Raw genomic sequence first — 18,991 nt, forward strand, 5'->3', positions numbered from 1 at the left:
CTGTGAGAGTGACTCAGAGAACATTCCCCCACGGCGAAGAATATGTAGGTAAGCCTAGATAGTTCCTCTGCAAACATTTATCTTGCAGTACTCCTTATGGGAAATGTGGTTCTGGTATGGCAGTCTGCTTGTAGAATGCATAGTAGGAGTTTGTTTTTTCTTTTATCTGGCATGGAATGTGGATGGGAGCGAGAGAGAATTTTTGAGAAATCAATCATACCTTTTCATGTTTCTCTGTATTGCAAATGTACCTATTTTTGCCTACATCTGCAACGGTAATCTTCGAGCATTGCAAACAATATTTTCGGTAATTGTTTATTTTTTAGCCTAAGAACTGTTTTTTTCCAGTCCTTCCAACTTATGGGAAAATTAGCATTGTTTCTATTTCTCCCTACCTTCTTGGCAACGACGGAACTTCATATTGGTTATCGTGATTATGCTTTCTACAAAAAGATGTTTCTTGGAATGGTATCGCAAGATGTACCCTTAGGACTTGTGTACGGTACGGGCTATACAATATTAAGGAAAACAATACATTGTGAGCTTTTCTTTTTCAGCGGAAGTGAAACGACTCTCCTTGCTTTTTGAAGATGCCAGCATGCTGAATCCGTTCAGTTACAAATCTCCCACTAACAGTCAAACGAATGTTGGGATCACTCGAACGGACGCGATAAGCTCGCAAAATCCAGCGGCGACGAATGCCTGATATTTTCCTATTACTGAATTTTTTATTCAAGATTTACTTTTCGTTTCTTTTTTTTTACTGTTCAGTTTTTGGCAGAGTGTATTTCTTAAAAGTAAATTTGTTTGAGCACACTATGTTTCAAAATTTAACGAGGACTGACTAACAGTCGTTAATAATCACGTTTGAGGTCGTTTCAAGAAACGCCGTGATTTATCTCTAACGTTTTACCGGGGAACGGTTTGAGATTTTTTCCGAAGAGCAAAGATACTGATCTCAACCGCTTCAGAAGTGTATATGGTAGTTCTGGCAACACTTTGTAGCTGCTCCTCATGCTATTGCTACTTGCGTGCAAAACCGAGATGTGTTGGAATCCTAAAAACTTTTCAGAATACTTGAGGATAATTTTCCAAAAAAAAAAATTCTAGGATAAGGATGTATTTTCGTAATAATTCAATTTTGAAACATAATGATTCTCCCCGCACACCTCTGCTATGAAAAATTACATTTTAATTCTCATAGATCTTAAAGGAGGGTAGACATCAAAAATTTCAAAATTTTCATTTTTACTGAAAAGATATAACTCTGAAGTATAAATATAGCTATGTACTTAAAAACCTGAAAAAAACACTTCAAGGACGAAAAAATGCTCTTTTTTGTCACCCTAATTTCTTCACTAGCTTGCTGCTGCGGCGTCGCTTTATAATGTGAAAAACGCGATGGTCGCCTCTTACACGCGTAGTGTAGTGGGTACGCTCTAGGCTAGTATTCAGGAGGTCAGAGGTTCAATCCCTGCTGGTGTTTTTACTTTTTTCTTCCCTTGTTTCCTTCGGATTGAACTTTTTGAACTCGGAATTTCTGAAGGGCTACCAGCGTGCCGCCGAGGCCTCGCTCCGAGGTACCAAAATCAGTTGAAAATGAAGAAACTTGTTTTATTATGTTAACAAATAAATTATGAAAAAAACTACAATTAATTTTTAGAAAGAGACATAACAATTGAAAAAAAAAACCACATAATTAAAACAATCCTCGTGCAGGGCTGGTCGTCGGAAGGTGAAGGAAGCAGTAAAAATGGAGACGTCTCTGAAAACCCTAGTCATAAAACAGTTTTTATTCCTAGAGTAATAACGAGAAGTAATGAGATAAATAGGAACAGTGAAGAAACGGTTATCGAAGAGAAAATAGTTTTTTTTCGCATGCCTATAAAAAACACCGGCGACTGGCAAAATAATCGGTCGATAGAACTTTAAATTTACATAAAAAATTCACTTTTATATGGGTTTTATAATAAATAAGAAAAAAGAGCTTTTTTAATGTTTGAATTCGTTAAAAAATGAAAAAAATAAAGTCGGGAAATAAAAAAATGAAAATGTTTGCGCGTGGGATTGCGTGCTTTAGGTGCGAACACCGCGACGGCAAAATACACATTCCCTGAAATTTTCCCCGAAATTTTTGCTGTCTGCCCTCCTTTAACCGTTGAAATCGAAACATGATTTGCTATTTATGAATGTATTGTCAGAACCACCTTTACTATCACGCTTGCTCCTTTTCACCCTCACCTTCATGAGGTCACGACCAATTTCCAGTTCTCCAGCTTTTTTAAAGCAATCAGCGTAACTTTTCTTGTTCCGAGTGTACGAGAAAATTAATTTTCCGTATCAGTACTCGAAAAGTTATAACACTTATATAAAAAAGTCCACACTTTTTTTTCCTGGCAACCAATCTGCTGCTCCGGCTTTTTGAGTTCCCTCACAAACTTTTCTTTTGGTAGAGTGTTCAGAGAAAGCCCTCCCTCATTTTCATCTTAGGGTGCTGCCGTAGTCTCTCTTGTTTCGTTTTGTTCATTTCATTCAGAGCTGAGCGTTTCTCCTCTGTTCCTTATCCCCGAATATAAACTGAAACTGAAAAAAATAAGTGGGAGCACATATCTCTTATTTGTGACTCTTCCCCATTTCTCTGTGTTTCAGCAAATGCACTTCGCTCATGTTACCAGGGAAACATTCATTCAAGCTTGTTTCGCCCGTCCTCCATTTTTCTCTCATGTCATTTATATCTTTTCGAAAAAAGAGTGACGCGCCATGGGATTATTCTTTTCAGTTTTTCTGAAAAGATAATTTTTGGCGCTGAAAGTTTACATTTACTAGGCGAGATTCTGCAATCCCAAGTTTTCCATAGTTATGGAACTTACAGGGGATCTCTTTTTGCAAGATAACTTCAGCAGAGTTTGATGAAAATTTCAGGATAGGTTGAGAATAGCCAATCTTCACATTCAAGAATTTTAGAATCCGCTCGCCAATTTCAGCCAAGTTATACCTGTTTCTGTACCGAAAATTGCGTTTTCAGAGCAAAAATAGCTTTCTTTCTTTTTGACTATCTGATTTTCTGAGAGGATTTTCTCAACTTTAAGACTTTTCTGAAAATGAAATTTGCTCTGTTATTTTTAAAATTGAATAAAATTTCAGACATTTCTGACATTTTCCGTTTTTTTCGATATTTTAAAATTGATCTTTAAGACACGTTCTCTGCAGAACTCAACTTCAAGCCTATTGTCCACTGTACAGAAAAACTCAAACTTGTTTTTTGGAGTTGATATTATTGAAGGTCGGGATACTTCTAAGTTAAAAATGTACATGTGGTTCGGACCCACACAGTACGGTCCAAACGGTGACCAACAATGGTCAAAAACATACTTGTAACGGGCCGGGCCGGGCTTTTTCCCGAATTTCGGAGGCCCGGCCGGCGGGCCTGTCATTCCACAAATTTTGACAATTTCAAAAAACACATAACGGGGGAACCTTATGTGATTTTTTTCGACCAAAAATTATTTTTCGAGCTTTGTTGATATTTTTTGATCAAACAGACAAACAATCCAAAAACACAAAAAATAATGGAGAAAATTGTATTGAAAGCTCAAAATTTGACTCAAAATGACAAAATTTTTGCTACCGGGCCTTCCGGGCCGGGCCCGGGCTTGAAAATTTCCACAGGCCCGGGCTTTGGCGGGCCGGCCCGGAATTTTACAAGTATGGTCAAAAAATGAAAATTCCGTTGGAGATAATGATTAGATTCAACATGGAAAAGTTTATTTTTGCTATTTTGAGCATTTTTTTGTGTTTAAACAAAAATTCTAGCTCATTTCCTTTCAGCTGAAAAGTTTGATTTTTGTTCCAATTTTGAAAAATTTTACTGAAAATCTGTTGTCGTGAAAAATTTTAACAGTATTTTCGAATAGATAACACCATATTCAGTTCCGGCGTGCAAAATAACAATAGAAAATGTTTATTTGAATTCGAATATCCTGAGTATTGTGCCAGTTTTTGGCCGCAAAGTGAGAAAAAATGAAGTTTCACCATGTGGGGGAGTACATGGCAACTAAAATTCGTCCAAAATAGACCCTCTCCAATATTGATAAAATTTGTACCAGATGTAGTATTTGTCATGGTTAGTATTCTGTGTTAGAGTTGTTTGCGTTTGTAGATTTTTTTTGAGCTTTTCATATTTCAGCTTCTATATTCCTTTGCTTTTCAGCGAGTTACAATTATTCAGAAATTATATTTCAATTGGTTGCTTCTTTCGAGTCTTTTTTATCTTTTGTGGGGGCGTTGTATTCATACATCTCATTTCTCAATAATTTTCATGAGAGAAATCATAAGATATAATTAGTGAAGCGGAAAGTAGAGCACAAAACTTCTTCTTGTGCACTCATCTTCGCATCAATTCTCGCTTTCATTTTTTGTTACCAAGGCAACACAATATTTCAAGTTAATTTTCAATTTTAGCTAGAGTTTTAATTTTAATGCGTGTGCTACCAAACATTATAATTCCTTTCAGCAAATGCCCAGACAGCGCAAATACCAGATTGTGATCAAGGTGGATCCTTCCCTCATTGGGAAAAGGAAGCGGCAAATTGAAGCCGCGAGAAAGGTATACTTATTACAGGTGACATATGAAAAAACTTTTGAATTCAGAATTTGGAGAATGACATCTGGTGGTGGACATATCTGATCCAAATCTCCTGTTCATTCTACCATCTTTTTCGTTTCTACTCTGACGGCGAGGAAGACCCACTTCAGAGTAACAAGTTCTTGTGTGCTCTAGCGATGTTTTTACTCAACGTGGCCACAATCGTCGCGAGCAGAAAAAAATCATGGTTCGCAAACATTCAGGATAATATCCTGGTAAGCAAAAAGTTGTGATGCATCAATAAGATTTTTCCATTCAGTTTGTGCACCTCGCATGGTTCCCAATTTGTATAGCGATGTTCCCTTCTCTTCCATCAACCGATACGATCACTCCCGCGCAGATTTACTGTAGATCTGGCTCGTACGCAATCCTGATATTTGTCGCACTAGGTGAGGATTGTTTTGACTACTGAAAGGCCTGGATGCTATGTCTAGTAGAAGTCAGTTTTCATTGTTCAGGCCAAATGCGTCATTTTCAACTCTACGTGCAATACACCGAGAAGGAATATGAAATTCTACCGAAATCCAAAAAGTGAACCCATTAACAATCATTCGCATCTATTTTCCATTTCCTGATGTCTCCTTTCAACTTTTAAATTTGTAATCCCCGTTTGGAATAAAATCGATTCTGAAAATCACTCTTCAAAAAATTAACTTTTGTTTTTTGATGATTTAAAAACGCCCACATCGCTCACTTACTTTCCGATTCCCACTTTTGTAAAGTTGAATGCCAAAATCACATAAATTGATATATTATTTTCGAAAAATGACTTTGGGTGCCAATTTATGTGAGCCAGATGTTTCGAAATTGCAATTGACCCAAGAGAAAAATTGAGATGGAGTATTTTTCAAAACTTTCGATTTGATAATACATGTTTCTTTTATAATGTAATTTACTATGAATCATGTTAAATTTGAACAGATTTACGAAAATCTGTTCTACATCAGCTTACGCCGCCATTTTCAAAAAATGAGAATCCATTTATGAGGTTCAAGCGTCCCATTTCTTGATTCTTGATCCCAATCTGTGCATCCCGGTCATTACCTTGGTGAGTCTTGCATGATGGTCACTATCCCTGGATGAATTGAGTCTTTTTTGCATGATTCGAAATTGAAAACCCAATATCTCATATTGATATTTGCAAATAATTAAAATCCGACTGAAATGTATTTAATATTTCGTATATGTTTTCGTGAAAGCTCTAGTCTTTCAATTACTGAAATGCCGTTTTTTTTGGGTGTAAGATGTTTTTTGTCTTAAATTCATTTTTTCCTACTGTAGAAATCCAATTTGTTGAATTTCGCTTTCGTGTCGGTTTTCCAGGCACTCCGCTGATTGGCTAAAGATTTTATTTCAGTTTTTTTGAGGCCGCGGTCGTCGTCAGTTTTCTAGACCCATATCTTTTTTCGGGCTCTTTGATTTCGGAAAACTTCCTATAGTTCGAGTGTAGGCAGAGATGAAGTAGCTGTATCAAGACTTCAGTTCACTCTTCCGTGTACGATATAGATTAGTGAAGCAGAGAAAGAAAGTTTTGATTTTTTGTGACCCCTGAAACTGATCGTAAACACTGGTAGAATGACCATCCTGTTTGTTAATTTTAAGCCAATTTATCTTGTCTCCTGTGAGAGAAAACAATAAGTGTGTACTGACAAAATGTTCATTATGACATTAAACGTATTTTGTCAGTATACTTTTTTAAATATATATTTCTCACAAGAACAGAGACAGATTGGTTTAAATTTGATGATTTTATTAGAGTTTTACCGTAGCAGAGTTTCGCTGTTCCATCTCTTTGAAAAATTTTGAAAAAATATCATTTTCATAAAATTAAGACGAATTTTGTTTTTAAGCAGAAATCAAAATTTTCACACATCCATTTTAGTTTACAAAATTCCATTAGTTTGATTTCGTTGTCTATCTTCAGTTCACAGTCACTTTGCTGATTGGTTGTCTTTTTTCTTGGTGAGGTCAAAGTCGTTTTGTCATAGCCACTGAGATCACGTAAAACTTTCTATGCATGCAGTGCTCTTCGAAAATGAGTTCACTGTTGAATAAAACTCTTAGAAAATTCTTTTTCAATATTTTTTCTAAAAACCTAACTAGGGAAGGTCGTTTGTGGGGTATGGGACTTCGATATGAGACCTATATCATTCGAAAGCTGAGGATGAGACATTTTCAAATACATATTCAGATTTTGCTGCGGTCTTACCAGATTCGAGAAAATCGAGTTTGAAATCTCAATTTTGAAAATGCAAAGGGGGGACCCCTAGGACTTTTTTTCAAAAAAAATTTTTTTTTGAAAAAACATGAAAAACTTTTAGAGTCATACTGTGTTTTCTAAAACTGTTTAAAATTGTGGTTGAGTGCGTTTGAAAACTGTTTTTGGGCCATTTCTTCCAACCACTTTTTGACTTTTGAGAATAGAAAGTTAATGGTTCATGAAAGATTTTGGATGTTTTTTTGATTACGCTTGCAAATTTAGATGTATCTATGCAATCTCACAGTTTTTTTTTGTTTTTTTTTTCAGAACAAATTAAAAAAAAAAGTTCCATGGGGTGATTTTTTTGGGGTTGAGGTTGGGGTTATGGGGTTGGTTTTTTGGGGGTTTTTTGGGGTTTTTGGGGTTGATTTTTTTGATTTTCATGGGGTGATCCCTTTGATTTTTTTTAATTTTTCGAAAATTTTCAAAAGAGCTAAAACAGTTTTAAACGTAAAAAAACAATCAAATTAGGTTTTTACAAGATTTGATAACTTATTTTCTTCTCGGAAACGAGAAATGTTGATTCCTTTCCTGATTTTCGACAGACTGTAGTACTGCAATGATCATCCAGTAGCACTCAAAACTTGTGAAAACATAGATTCAAACCATGTCTGGTTGATTTATCACTGTGTGGCTCGGAAAACTAACAATTCTAATGAACTCCGACATACAAAACTGGATGAACATTTTTAGCGTTGATTAACGAAATCACCAAAAAACTATGTATTGCTTAAAATTTTTAAGTAAAGTACGATTTTTAAGTATTACAACATTTTTTTTTAATGTGTTCAGAGCATTTTGAAGATTTCCACAAAAACCAAAAACAAAAACAAATTAAGGACAGATGAGAAATCGAACCCAACTCTAGTCAGTTACCGTCCTCCCTCCTCACCACTACACCACCAGTCGCTGCTTGCAACTGGTTACCCGATGCATTTAAGAAAAGGGGAGATCTCGCCCCCAAAATATTCGAATTTCAGCCAAATTTCGTCCAACAAAAACGCCACGTTTCCCCTTTTCCAAAAATCGTCTGACTAAAATTTATTCAGGAAAATTACCATATCAATAGCTTTCCCAATTTTTCATTATACTGTTTCTTTTCCTCGGTTTTTCATTCATAATCTCCCTGAAAATGTGAGCAACTTAAGACTTCTTGAATTATATTAACACGTAATCTTTTCCTTTATTTTACATCAAGGCAAATCCAAATGTAACTGACCGCAGAACTTTAGAGCAGGACGCTAATACCTTTTTTTGAACGTATAATTTTGAAAGATTAAAACATTTTCAGTATGAGTAGAAACGAACGAAATATGAAGAAAAAGGAAGCTAAAGAAAAAGTAGAGGCGGCTGCTAAGGAGAAACAAGAGAAGATTGCAGCTGCCAAGCAGGTAAAACTGTCATTTCGCAAATTCCTGCAAAGTATTATTTTCAAGGAAACCGAAGAAAGCGTTTGGTACTACACTTTCCTCATTCAAATCTGTGCCGTGTTCTATCATCTACTATGTTATGGCTCGTCGAATGACAAGAATCCACTGACGAGTGAGAACCTGGTTGCTGCTGTGGTTATTGCCATCGCCAACCTAGTGTCACTCTATTTGAGCCAACAGAACTCAATTGCCTTCGAAAGTATCCAAGACTATGTTGTGGTGAGGAAAAAGAATACCAAGAAAAAGGAATGCTTGTCGTTTTTAGCTCTGTCAAATCGGGTGGGTGATGAACATGTGTTCTAAGCTTCCAAGTGATCAGATCTTATTCTGTAGAACGACACCGGAAAAGTTGACCCTGAAGTGTATTTCTTACTTCATCATGATGATCATCACTTTCGGTAAGATTTTGACTACTCATGTATGAGTACGATTTGTCTTGTTACAAAATGCTCCTTGACAAGATCTGACAAAAGTTGAAATTATTCAGCCACTGTGCTTTTCATCCATTGTGACAGGCTGTTTTTTTTCTGAATACATCCTTTTTAGCCCAAATGCGTCACTACTATCTCTACAACAAGTATATGAACAAAGACCACGAGAAGCTTAAGAAATTCAAAAAGTGATGCGTTTGAAAGCAATAGTAACAGCCATCCGTCTTAAGCATATATCTAAATTACGTTTTCTCTCTCTCTCTCTCTCTCTCTCTCTCTTTCTCTCTTTCTCTCTTTCTCTCATTTTCTTTGCCTGTTTTTGTCTTGTGGATTCATTCTGTTTTAAATTACGCTGTATTTCTTAAACACTGAATCATTATTGGGGATGGTGATGATTAAGAAAAACAAAGTCTGTTAATGACAAAGACAAAATGAAACGACAAAATGCATGAAAAAGAAGAATCAGTTTTCTATTTTCGTTCAATATTTGAGAGGTTGAGAAATATATCAGAAATGGGTAAATGTTTATTTCTTTTGAAGATTTATTTAAATAATTTATGGATAGTAAACGGTTTGTTTTGAAATACCCAAAAACGGTGGTTTTCATATCTTACAACTGGACAACATTTTTTGAATTATCAATCAATCCAAAGAATTTTTTTACGACAATAGTTCAAAAAAAATTAGATGCTTTTTTGCACTGTGTGCGACGGAGCGCGCTTTCAAAAAACAGAAAAAAAAACATCACTCACACGCAGCGCTAGTGAAAAAAAACCCAGACTCTCAATTCTCAATGTTGAGCAAAACGTTGTGATTTTTCATGAAATAATGAAAACTTCTCCCACATTGAAAATTAACTCAAGCTACGCAAACACACGACGGGAAAATACACACACCATGTTTTGCCCCTTTGGCTGGCGCGTCAGTTGCGCGTTCATTGATTTTCACATCTTGTTTTCTCTTTCTTCTCTCTTTCAACTTTTCTTCAAACCCGCGTGACAAACAGTTTTTGATTAGTAGAAGATAATTCACTTCACCATACCGCCAGTAAAAAGTGAAGACCATTGACTAGCCATCATTCATGGAAACAGAGAAAGTTCAGAAGGTAAGCGGTTTTTTAAAAAAATTTCTTCGTTTCAATTTCATAACGAATAAGAGTTTAGTGGAGAAGCGTCAGAAATCCTAGTAAAGTTATTCAATCTTACTACTTGGAAGGCAATTTTTACCATTACGACAACATTGAAGAGTTGGCAAATCTTGCTGAATGTTCCCATAAAAATGTAAGCTTATTGCTAAAAATAGAAAGATCATTGGAAAAGATACGATATATTTTAGGTTCGAGATACTCTTTCACGTTTAAGAAAAAGAGACGAGAGGGATGGAAAATATGTACCTCCGCCACCTCGTCAGCAATACGAGTTCACAGATGAGCAGCGAAGAATTCTTGAAGATACGTTTGCTTTTGGAGAAAACTCACTACCTGGAAGATGGACGCCTGAACTCACAAGAGAAATGAGTGGTAAAACCGGTTTAACAATAAAGCAAGTAAACAACTGGCTATGTAATCAACGCCGGAAGCAAGATGGTAGAGGCAATGAGAAAGACAGAAAAAGAAGACTGATAATGAGAGAAGAACAACTTAGAAAAGGAATATCTGTACGTGACAATTGATAATTGCCATCAAACTAAAAAGAAAATTTTCAGAGAAGCAGCGTGTTTTCTCAAAGTCAATTGAAGTTGTTCGAGCAATATCATTTCAAAGCAGAGCTTGCCGAGATTGGAGGAAGCTCATTCAAAATACCATATGGAGATCTTGTTGTGCAAACTGGACAGGACAGAAAAAAGGTAAAGCAATCACACCCTATCTTTCTTCAAAATTGAATTTTCAGATCAGAGACTGGTTTTCGAAAAGAAAATCGAAAGACAGAAAGTTTGCTGAAACAATGAAGAATACGTTGGTTGAGAATGAAGTGAACGTTCCTTTTGAAACCAATACGGGTCCAAATTTGGAAACGGTGGGTTATGATGAAACGAGTGCTAGTAAATTTTTTGTTAATTCGATTACAAATCAACCGCCAAATGAGTTACATCAGTCGTTATCCAAAATTCTTAGCAGTTTTGTTTTTCCGGAAGATCGAGTGTGATTTTAGTGTGATTTCTTGCATTCTGCCAATTTTTCAATTTGTCAATTTTTTGAATAAAATGATTACTTCCTTGCATTCTTTTTTGTTTCCATGATCAGTTTTGTGATCAGTCTGCCAAAAATTACAAGCGCCATCAGATAAGATGGGTTGGGCAGTTTAAAATGTATAATAATGTGAAACTGGGAAGAAGAGAAAATATGGGAGAAAGAAGAACTTATGAAATAATTGAGAGAATAGAAAAAAGAGACACCGGGTTTTTGATTTGAACAATAGCAGTTGTAGTCCCCGTCAAAAGTCCATAAATGTTTTTCCAAAAAACTAATCGAACTTTTTTTGATGAAACTGAAAACTCTCTTGTCTTCATAACATAAATAGAGCTTCAATTTTGAAGTGGAAATTTTCACTCAAAAAAGGCGAATTCATCCAAAAGAGACAAACAGCTTGGAAAGGTTAAAACTCTGAATTCAGTGTTATCAATATAAGTTTTAGCACATGGTTGGTTTTAAGCGGTAAATCTCTTTTTGTTGGCTTTGCATCTAAGGGTACATTGAAACGCGTACTTTGAGTTTAAAGGGGGACTCCGGTCAATATTTTTATTGCATCAAAATGTGTTAAAATTTATCTATTTTCAGAATATTATTGCGAAAAAATTCGAAAAAAATCCGAAATCCCCAAAAAACGCCGTTGAAAAGGAAAAAAATTCAAAAAAAGGCGCCGCCGAGGGACGAGGATTTTCAGTGGGACCCCTAGGCCACGCGAGCGGCGCGACTTTCTTACCGTACAAATTTTCCGGATTTTTCTTGCTTTTATCTCCGACAGGTAAAAAACATTAAAAAACACTGTCGGCCACTTGAAAATAATGCTGTCAGGCGCCGTGGTCTAGGTTTCTTCACTGCGCGGGAATTCAAATCCTCGTCCCCCGGCGGCACCTTTTTGAATTTTTTTCATTTTCAACGGCGTTTTTCGGGGATTTCGGATTTCTTTTGAATTTTTTCGCAATAATATTAGGAAAATAGATAATTTTTAACACATTTTAATGCAATAAAAATTTTTGGTCGGAGTCCCCCTTTAAAGGGATATTGGATCAGAAGAAACATCAGATGTCGGTAATTCCGGGTACATCAGAAAAAGGACCCCAGGGACATTGGCAAGTTCAGTAGGTGCATCAATAAAAAATACTATTTCGATCTGAAATGAAACATTATATATCTTTTTGTTTCGTTTATTTGTTTGAAAAAAAACCCGTTTTTCAGATTGCTTCAAATTGTAAAAATAATTATCAAACGGAAAACCATATCATAATCCATTCTCTTTCATCACAAAATTATGTTCACTTTGCCCATTCGATCCACCAATTCTTTTTTACTCCATCCATTAACCAAATGTATGTGGAAAAAATAATTTCGGCTCAACTTCTGTAATATCTCTTGCTTGAATTTAAGATTTGGATCGGCACATAATGTTCTTATTCCATGTGACATTGAAGCGAATTTTACTTTGTTTTAATTATTCAAAAGCGATGTTTGCTTCATATTGAAAGGTTACTAATCAGAAGGGCTCATTTTGAGTTACTTGCCATTTCCTCTGATATTTCAATGATAATTGCTCGATGCTTAAAGTTTTCAAGAATTGAATAACAAGTATGACAAATTTAATCACTACTGGGACTATGGCTGTCAGGCGAGAGAATGTAAAAATGAAGAGACGGTCGAGACTGAAATAATTTTATTTTCATCAATAGTTCTACTCTTGGAGTTTTTTTGCATTGTCTTGCTTCAACGTCTGCTATAGTTTTTGTTCTTTCACTTTCTGATGTGAGTAAAAATCGATCATATCCTTTTCAGACATGGGTGGCCTCATTTCAAAAGACTCGCCCTTCCAAGAAGGGCACAACTTTATGATGACAACAAACGACATAGTAATAATCCGCAATTCGGTATTTAATGATTTTTCCGTTTTCAGGATGAGGATTTGAAATTCAAAATGACGATTCATTCTTTTTTTTTTATTTCTCAGTGGTTATTTGACTTTCATTACAACACTCCTCATCACCCAAAATAATGAGATACTGTCGACTGTTTACTTTCTCATGTGTGGATTAGGTTTTTTGAATTTCCTCCTGGTCGCAGCAGTTATTTTTAGGCTTTTTTGTCGCTTTGCTCTCTACATAGCGGTACCACGTATACTCAGTAGTCAATAAACCAATTTCTTCTTTTTCAGTTGGTTAATCTCATTCGAGCAATCAGTTTATTCATCATCATGCCTGTATACTTCATAGCCAACTTCCCTCCCAAACCCTGCGAAGTTTATGACCAAGTGTGTTTCGAAAAACGGGACAAGGCACCATATGATCTTACTATGTCGTTAGATTCATTTATCTTCGAACTCCTTTATGCTGTGGTTGTTTACGGTGATTCGGTTTGTTGATATATTTCCTTAAATCAACAATGAATTTCAGTAGAGCTATTGAATTTCCGTATGCGTTCTGATGTAATGAGAATCGACATGAAAATGAAGAAAGAAGCTCGAGAAGAAATTGAAACGTCGGCTGAATCAATGCAACGTTTTTGATCGGCCAGTTTAAATCCAAAGAAACGACACGCTATTTGAAAAAAGAACTGATACATTCCTGTTGTTTCTCAGTAATTCTCTAAATCATTAAGTGTGTTGTATTTCTTAAAAATTCATCTTCCCATATTTGATCGTTGCTTCAATTTGGTTTTTTTATACCATTTTTCTGCGTTTCTCCAGAACAGTACACTCTCTCGCCTTTCGAGTTTTAGCTCTCTCTCTCTCTTTTAGATCCTTCACTATTCATTTTTCGAATTTTTTCTTTTTCCTTTTTCTCTTTTCTTTTATTTTTTTTTTCATAAACTCATTTTTCTGTTTTCTCTTTTTTTCCGTTTTATTTCTACTTCTATAAATCTCCATTTTTTAAATATTTTCCTGATTTTCTAGCTTTCAATTTTTAAAAAAATTATTTTTTCATTTCTTCGCTTTTTTTCTATTTCCCCATCTGAAACGAAAAGAAAGGCGGTTGGAATATAATTTAATGAATCGAAGCGAAAAACTTGTGGGATTCAATTGAATGACTGTAAACCTAAAAAAAATCTGACGTTTTCGCTTCTCTCTCAACTTGTATTATTATCATTACATTTGTCAGTCAAGTGATTTCAAATAGGTATACCGTATTTCCTCTAATAGAAGCCCATGGGCTTCTATTTTTCAACCTCTCTTTCAGCGTGGGCTTCTATTAGAGGTGGGCTTCAATTAGATGGTGGGCTTCAATTTTTCAATGATTAATTTTCAAAAAACATTTTCTTCAAAAAATCAGAAATTTAACAATTCGGAAGTTAAGAATTCTGAATTTCTGTGTTTTTTTTCAATGCGAAGTTTTCATTCTGCAATTCTAAACCACAAAATTAAGAATTTATAAAATTCTGAGATTCCAGAATCTCTGAATTCAACACTCAGGAACTCTGTAGATCAAAAATTGAGAAATTTTCCAGTTCTTAAATCACAGTTCTAAAAGGTCTGGAATTTTTCTTTACCGTTTTTTTTTTCTAATAGACGCCCATGAGCTTCTATTAGAGGGTGGGCTTCTATTTTTCGAAGCACCTCGTGGGGTGGGCTTCTATTAGAGGTGGGCTTCAAATAGAGATGGGCTTCTATTAGAGGAAATACGGTATTTTTCAACTTTTTGTTCATCAATGCTGGATTGAACCGAAGACGGCGCAGATGATGCAAGTGGCGTAGGTTAGGATAAGTTTGAGCGAACGTTGAGCGTCTTTAGAGCGGTCGTTGGGTGAGATCTACAGAGAGCCAGAGCAAAACCCGCTTTACTTCAGCACAAAACTTGCGGGCAGCAGCCGAGTAAGTGTAGTCTAACAAAAAACACATTTTTATTTCATAAAAAGTATGAGAACGGAGAAAAGAAAATCAAAAACTTTGGAATGAGGAAGATGAAAAATAATTAGGAGAAGACATGTATATTTGGGAGAGGACAACAGAAAGTGGGTGAATATCAACAGAATTTACAAGATTTGGGAAACAAGGAAACAGAAAAAAATTACTCATTAGTGTCCTATAAAAGATAAGATTTAAAAAAAAGAAAACAAGGAGATTCGGGAATTAACAACAAAATTCCAAATTTCTTTACCAAAAAAAGGAACTGTTTTATAAATGAATTCGATACAAATAGATTCCAATAAATCGATTTCTACATCAGATTAATGAGACCAACCGAAGCAAATCTGGCTCTTCTCGGATTGTTGAATTGCCAGTTGTTCTTGAAGCAGTGATACTGCATCTCTTCTTTTCTCAGAAGAATTTGATGAAGACGTTCTTGACACATCTCCTCCAATTGCTCACTCTTCTCACTCTCATTGAACTCAATAAACCAGTAATCCGACCCACGGATTTTCCACTCCACCGACATCGATTCCCACAGCTCCTTTCCTTCGACATCATAAGCGCACATCAAGGGGGGCCAGAGACTTTTCTGGAAGATCGGAATGTCTGTTGGTTTTTTGAACTGCTTCAGCTCCTTCTCTTCCGCAAAGCTTCTGAATTCCTTGATGATACCATCCGATTTTCCTTTCTCCATCATTTTTATGTACCAGTTTTGGAGCTTCATTTTTTTTGGAGTTTTCTGGTTGGCTGGTTTTATGTTGAAAACGTAGTCATCCCCATGAAGAGGAGGATCCGCCCAGAGGAAGCTATTCTGGAGTTCCATGCTTCTCGCCAAGTGGAAGTAGCTCAAAATCAATTCCCGATAGATTTGAGTCCGAAGGGAGGCTGGTTGGAAGAGTTTGATGCTATCCAGGCAATCAATCACCAACCACGATTTTCCATCTCTAACAGGGTCACGGTATTCAGAAGCAAAGATCGAGAAAAATATTTGATCTACACCATCTTGTTGCTGGAAGACGTGGATTGCACGGGACCCATATTTTACCACGTTTCCGTACTTGCGAATGAACTTCTCCTCCCAGGAAGATGGAGCCAAGTCTTCTGTCTTCGCGTAGTCCTCTGGATTGAAGTAAGTTCTCACTGAGATCTTTTGAAACTTCTGATTGCGTTCCAAAGCATTCTCCAAAAAGCCATTGATCCTTTCCTCGATGAAGTCGGAGTCAGGGGATGATCCAGAGGTATCCAAAAACAATTTATAAGATTCTGGAGCACAATTCCTGCACATAAATTCTTCGGGTTCTCCATAAAAAAATGAGCAGCACTGATGCCAGAGTCCAGAGCAACTTTGACATGTGAAGACTTCCTCCATTTTTTCATTTGTGTTTATCTTCTTTCTCCAGCCTTTCTTGTTTTCCATATAATCGAAGCACGTGTCACAGATAGCCTCCTGGAATTCTCCATTCTGTCTGTGAGGGATCCAGAAATGGTCATCTGGATGGATTCGGCAGTCTTGGAATCCAGAATTGCATAGCAGATTAGAGCTCGAATAAGAGAGATCGATGTTCTCAGAGCAGCATATGAAAGCAGGTTTCTGGAAATTTTGAGAAATTAGATTCAAACTTTATTTGGGAAAACAGAAAATCACTAGTTCATTTTGATATTCGGAAGTTTGATACAGTCCCTTCTTTATTCGAAGAGGAGTTCAACGTTAAGTCTGATAGCCTACAAACTACAAAACATTAGCAGACCACTCATGAGCGCGTTTAAGACGGGTATCTCTGCTCACGCTTTGAGCCTAATTATCTCTATTGCTATAAGAGATATCCAAAATTTATGAACTGATGACAAAACGTTTGTGATAATATTACCAAAATATTGGAAATTTACAGTTTTTTGATGCCTCTTACAGGCATTGAAATAATTGTGCTTAAAATACAAGTGGGAATACAAGTGCTATGATAATTTACATACTATAAATATAATTGCAAAGTGATTTCATGTGATTTTTGAATTTCAACTCCGGAGGAAAATGAGAAAAATTCAGAATTTGAATGTTTAAACATTTTAAATAATTTTTAGGATTTTCAAAACACTAACCGATCTTTTTGCTCTCTTCAAACTTTGAGACTGATTATCCTGGCTCTCTTCTTTCTCCAATCTTTTGTAACTTCGTTTCTTCAGCTTTTGAATGGATTTCGTGTTGTCCTGAAAATAGAAGTTGTCATTAGTATCAAAAATGCACATTATTTTTCAATGGAATTCTCAAAAGTTACCAAAATTATCAGATTCTCAATCCACTCACCTTGTTCTGATTCTTTTGAATCTTTTTTAAGCTTTCAGTTTTGTTGTCAGTGTCCGAGAAACCAGTAAATGACGAATCTTTATTTTGGACATTTCCGGAATTCTGTTTCAAAGTTTTCAAATCTGGAAGTTCCCGGATCTACTCACCTTTTTCTTATTCTTTCGAGTATCTTCAAAGCTTCCAGTTCTGTTCTCAGTGTCCGAGGAACAAGTAGAGGGTGATTCCTGATTTTGGACTTTTCCATATTTGGCATGCTTCGAAGATCCGTTCAGTTTCATCACTGAGGCTCCAGGACGTCTGTCACTGGAGACATCATGGTGGTTCCACGCGTTGGACGGTGAGTTTTTCGTGATGACCTTAAAAAAATGAATGAATTCCTAAATTTTTTTGTAAGAATATTGAAAACAAGACGCTTTTTTGACAATTTCGAAAACTGGAATTCATTTGAAAGTTCTTAAAAAGAGATCTTGCCCAAGAGTTTTTGAGGTGTGTATGTTTATATCTAAGAGCTAGCGGATGCCAAAACATGGGGAAGAAAAAAGAAACATTTTTGAATGAAAAAAGTACAGTATCCTAAAAAGAACACCATCCCAAAAGGTACAGTTACCCAAAAAGTACAGTTTTCCCAAGAGTACAGTACCGCTAAAATTACAATACCCATAAAAACACAGTATCCCCAAAAGTACAGTATACCTAAAAATTACAGTAGCCCTAAAAGAACAGTATCTTTGAAACAATAGTATTAAAAGAGTACGGTAACTCAAAAAGTGCAGTAATTCTAAACGTATAGTGACAAATAACTATTGTATCTCAAAAAATTATAATATCTCTAAGGTGGCAAAAGTAAAGTATCAATTAACTAAAAATACGGTATCCATGTAAAAAGAAAAAGAAAAGTACACCTGAATACAAATGAATGGACAAAATGTTGCTAATTGTTTATAATATGCTTATCGATAGGCGGGGCGTGAACTATTCAGTGAAATCTGATCCCCCGAGAGCAGATGAAAAAGTACAGTGTTCATAGCATGGTGGTATTACATGAAATAAAGTATTCAAAAAAAAATCATAAAAAGTACAGTATCCCAACAAAGTTCAGGATTTCAAAAAGTACAGTATCCGTAAAACAAAGTATCCCAAAAAGTAGAGTATCTCATGCTAGGTGTAGTATTCTACAAGGAGCAGTATCTAAAAAATTACAGTAGCCTTCAAGGTACAGTATCTATAAAAGTACAGTACCCCAGAAAGTACAGAATCCCGGAAAATATGATATTCCAAAGAATACGGTATCCCTAAACATCCCTAAGTACCCCTAAGTACGCTACCGCAAAAAAGCCAATATCCCTAAATGTACACGATCCCGAAAAGTACAGTATCCTTAACAATAAAAAAGCATAGTATTCCTGTAATGGGAATAGAACGTAAGATGAGAAAATTACAGTATTTAGAATTAGAATGATTTGTTTTCGAACGGTGTCATATTTACGAACATACAGTATCCCAAAAAATCCTTGAAGTGGCAAAAGTACAGTATCCTGTAGGTAAAAGTACGGCCTATATCTGAAAAGAAAATTAAAAGTACACCTGAGCGCAAAGGAAGAGCAGGGGCTAATTGTTTATATTATGCTTATCGACGGGCGGGGCGTGAACTGCGACAGTGAAATCTGATCCCCCGACAGCAGATGAAAAAGTACAGTATTCGATAAGTACAGTAAGTTTGAAAGTACAGTATCTCTAACAGGGCAATATCCCAGAAAGGACAGTATCCCAAAAAAGTACAGGATTTCGAAAAGTGCAGTATCTTTATAAAAAAATAACCCAAAAAGTACAGTATCCCAAGCTAGGTGCAGTATTCCATAAAAAACCA

At 35.9% G+C, this 18,991-nt stretch overlaps 6 protein-coding genes across 6 annotated transcripts; 5 read left to right on the forward strand and 1 right to left on the reverse strand.

Moving 5' to 3' along the window:
* Nucleotides 1–103: 103 nt before the first annotated feature.
* Nucleotides 104–706, forward strand: CBG27754 (the record flags this gene model as incomplete). The annotated part of the gene is made up of 3 exons (XM_045239812.1): nt 104–307; nt 349–502; nt 558–706. 3 exons carry the CDS (start codon nt 104–106, stop codon nt 704–706), a joined length of 507 nt encoding a protein of 168 aa, XP_045098378.1.
* Nucleotides 707–4,516: 3,810 nt separating this feature from the next.
* On the forward strand, nt 4,517–5,180 carry CBG05015 (the record flags this gene model as incomplete). Its single annotated transcript, XM_002644800.1, has 4 exons — nt 4,517–4,606; nt 4,651–4,860; nt 4,905–5,034; nt 5,104–5,180. 4 exons carry the CDS (start codon nt 4,517–4,519, stop codon nt 5,178–5,180), a joined length of 507 nt encoding a protein of 168 aa, XP_002644846.1.
* Nucleotides 5,181–8,197: 3,017 nt separating this feature from the next.
* CBG05016 lies at nt 8,198–8,958 on the forward strand (the record flags this gene model as incomplete). The annotated part of the gene is made up of 4 exons (XM_002644801.1): nt 8,198–8,296; nt 8,342–8,554; nt 8,601–8,733; nt 8,882–8,958. The coding sequence occupies 4 exons, from the start codon at nt 8,198–8,200 to the stop codon at nt 8,956–8,958; spliced, it is 522 nt and encodes a 173-aa protein (XP_002644847.1).
* An 889-nt stretch (nt 8,959–9,847) lies between these two features.
* Nucleotides 9,848–10,910, forward strand: CBG05017 (the record flags this gene model as incomplete). Its single annotated transcript, XM_002644802.2, has 5 exons — nt 9,848–9,871; nt 9,930–10,046; nt 10,102–10,422; nt 10,471–10,611; nt 10,656–10,910. The coding sequence occupies 5 exons, from the start codon at nt 9,848–9,850 to the stop codon at nt 10,908–10,910; spliced, it is 858 nt and encodes a 285-aa protein (XP_002644848.2).
* A 1,846-nt stretch (nt 10,911–12,756) lies between these two features.
* On the forward strand, nt 12,757–13,481 carry CBG27755 (the record flags this gene model as incomplete). The annotated part of the gene is made up of 3 exons (XM_045239815.1): nt 12,757–12,846; nt 13,131–13,320; nt 13,369–13,481. 3 exons carry the CDS (start codon nt 12,757–12,759, stop codon nt 13,479–13,481), a joined length of 393 nt encoding a protein of 130 aa, XP_045098379.1.
* Nucleotides 13,482–15,129: 1,648 nt separating this feature from the next.
* Nucleotides 15,130–18,002, reverse strand: CBG05019 (the record flags this gene model as incomplete). The annotated part of the gene is made up of 5 exons (XM_045239816.1): nt 15,130–16,413; nt 16,920–17,027; nt 17,125–17,226; nt 17,271–17,480; nt 17,985–18,002. The coding sequence occupies 5 exons, from the start codon at nt 18,000–18,002 to the stop codon at nt 15,130–15,132; spliced, it is 1,722 nt and encodes a 573-aa protein (XP_045092818.1).
* Between the last annotated feature and the right edge of the window lie 989 nt (nt 18,003–18,991).

This window comes from Caenorhabditis briggsae (assembly GCF_000004555.2).
Source record: "Caenorhabditis briggsae complete genome, chrX, whole genome shotgun sequence".
Lineage (NCBI taxonomy): Eukaryota > Metazoa > Nematoda > Chromadorea > Rhabditida > Rhabditidae > Caenorhabditis > Caenorhabditis briggsae.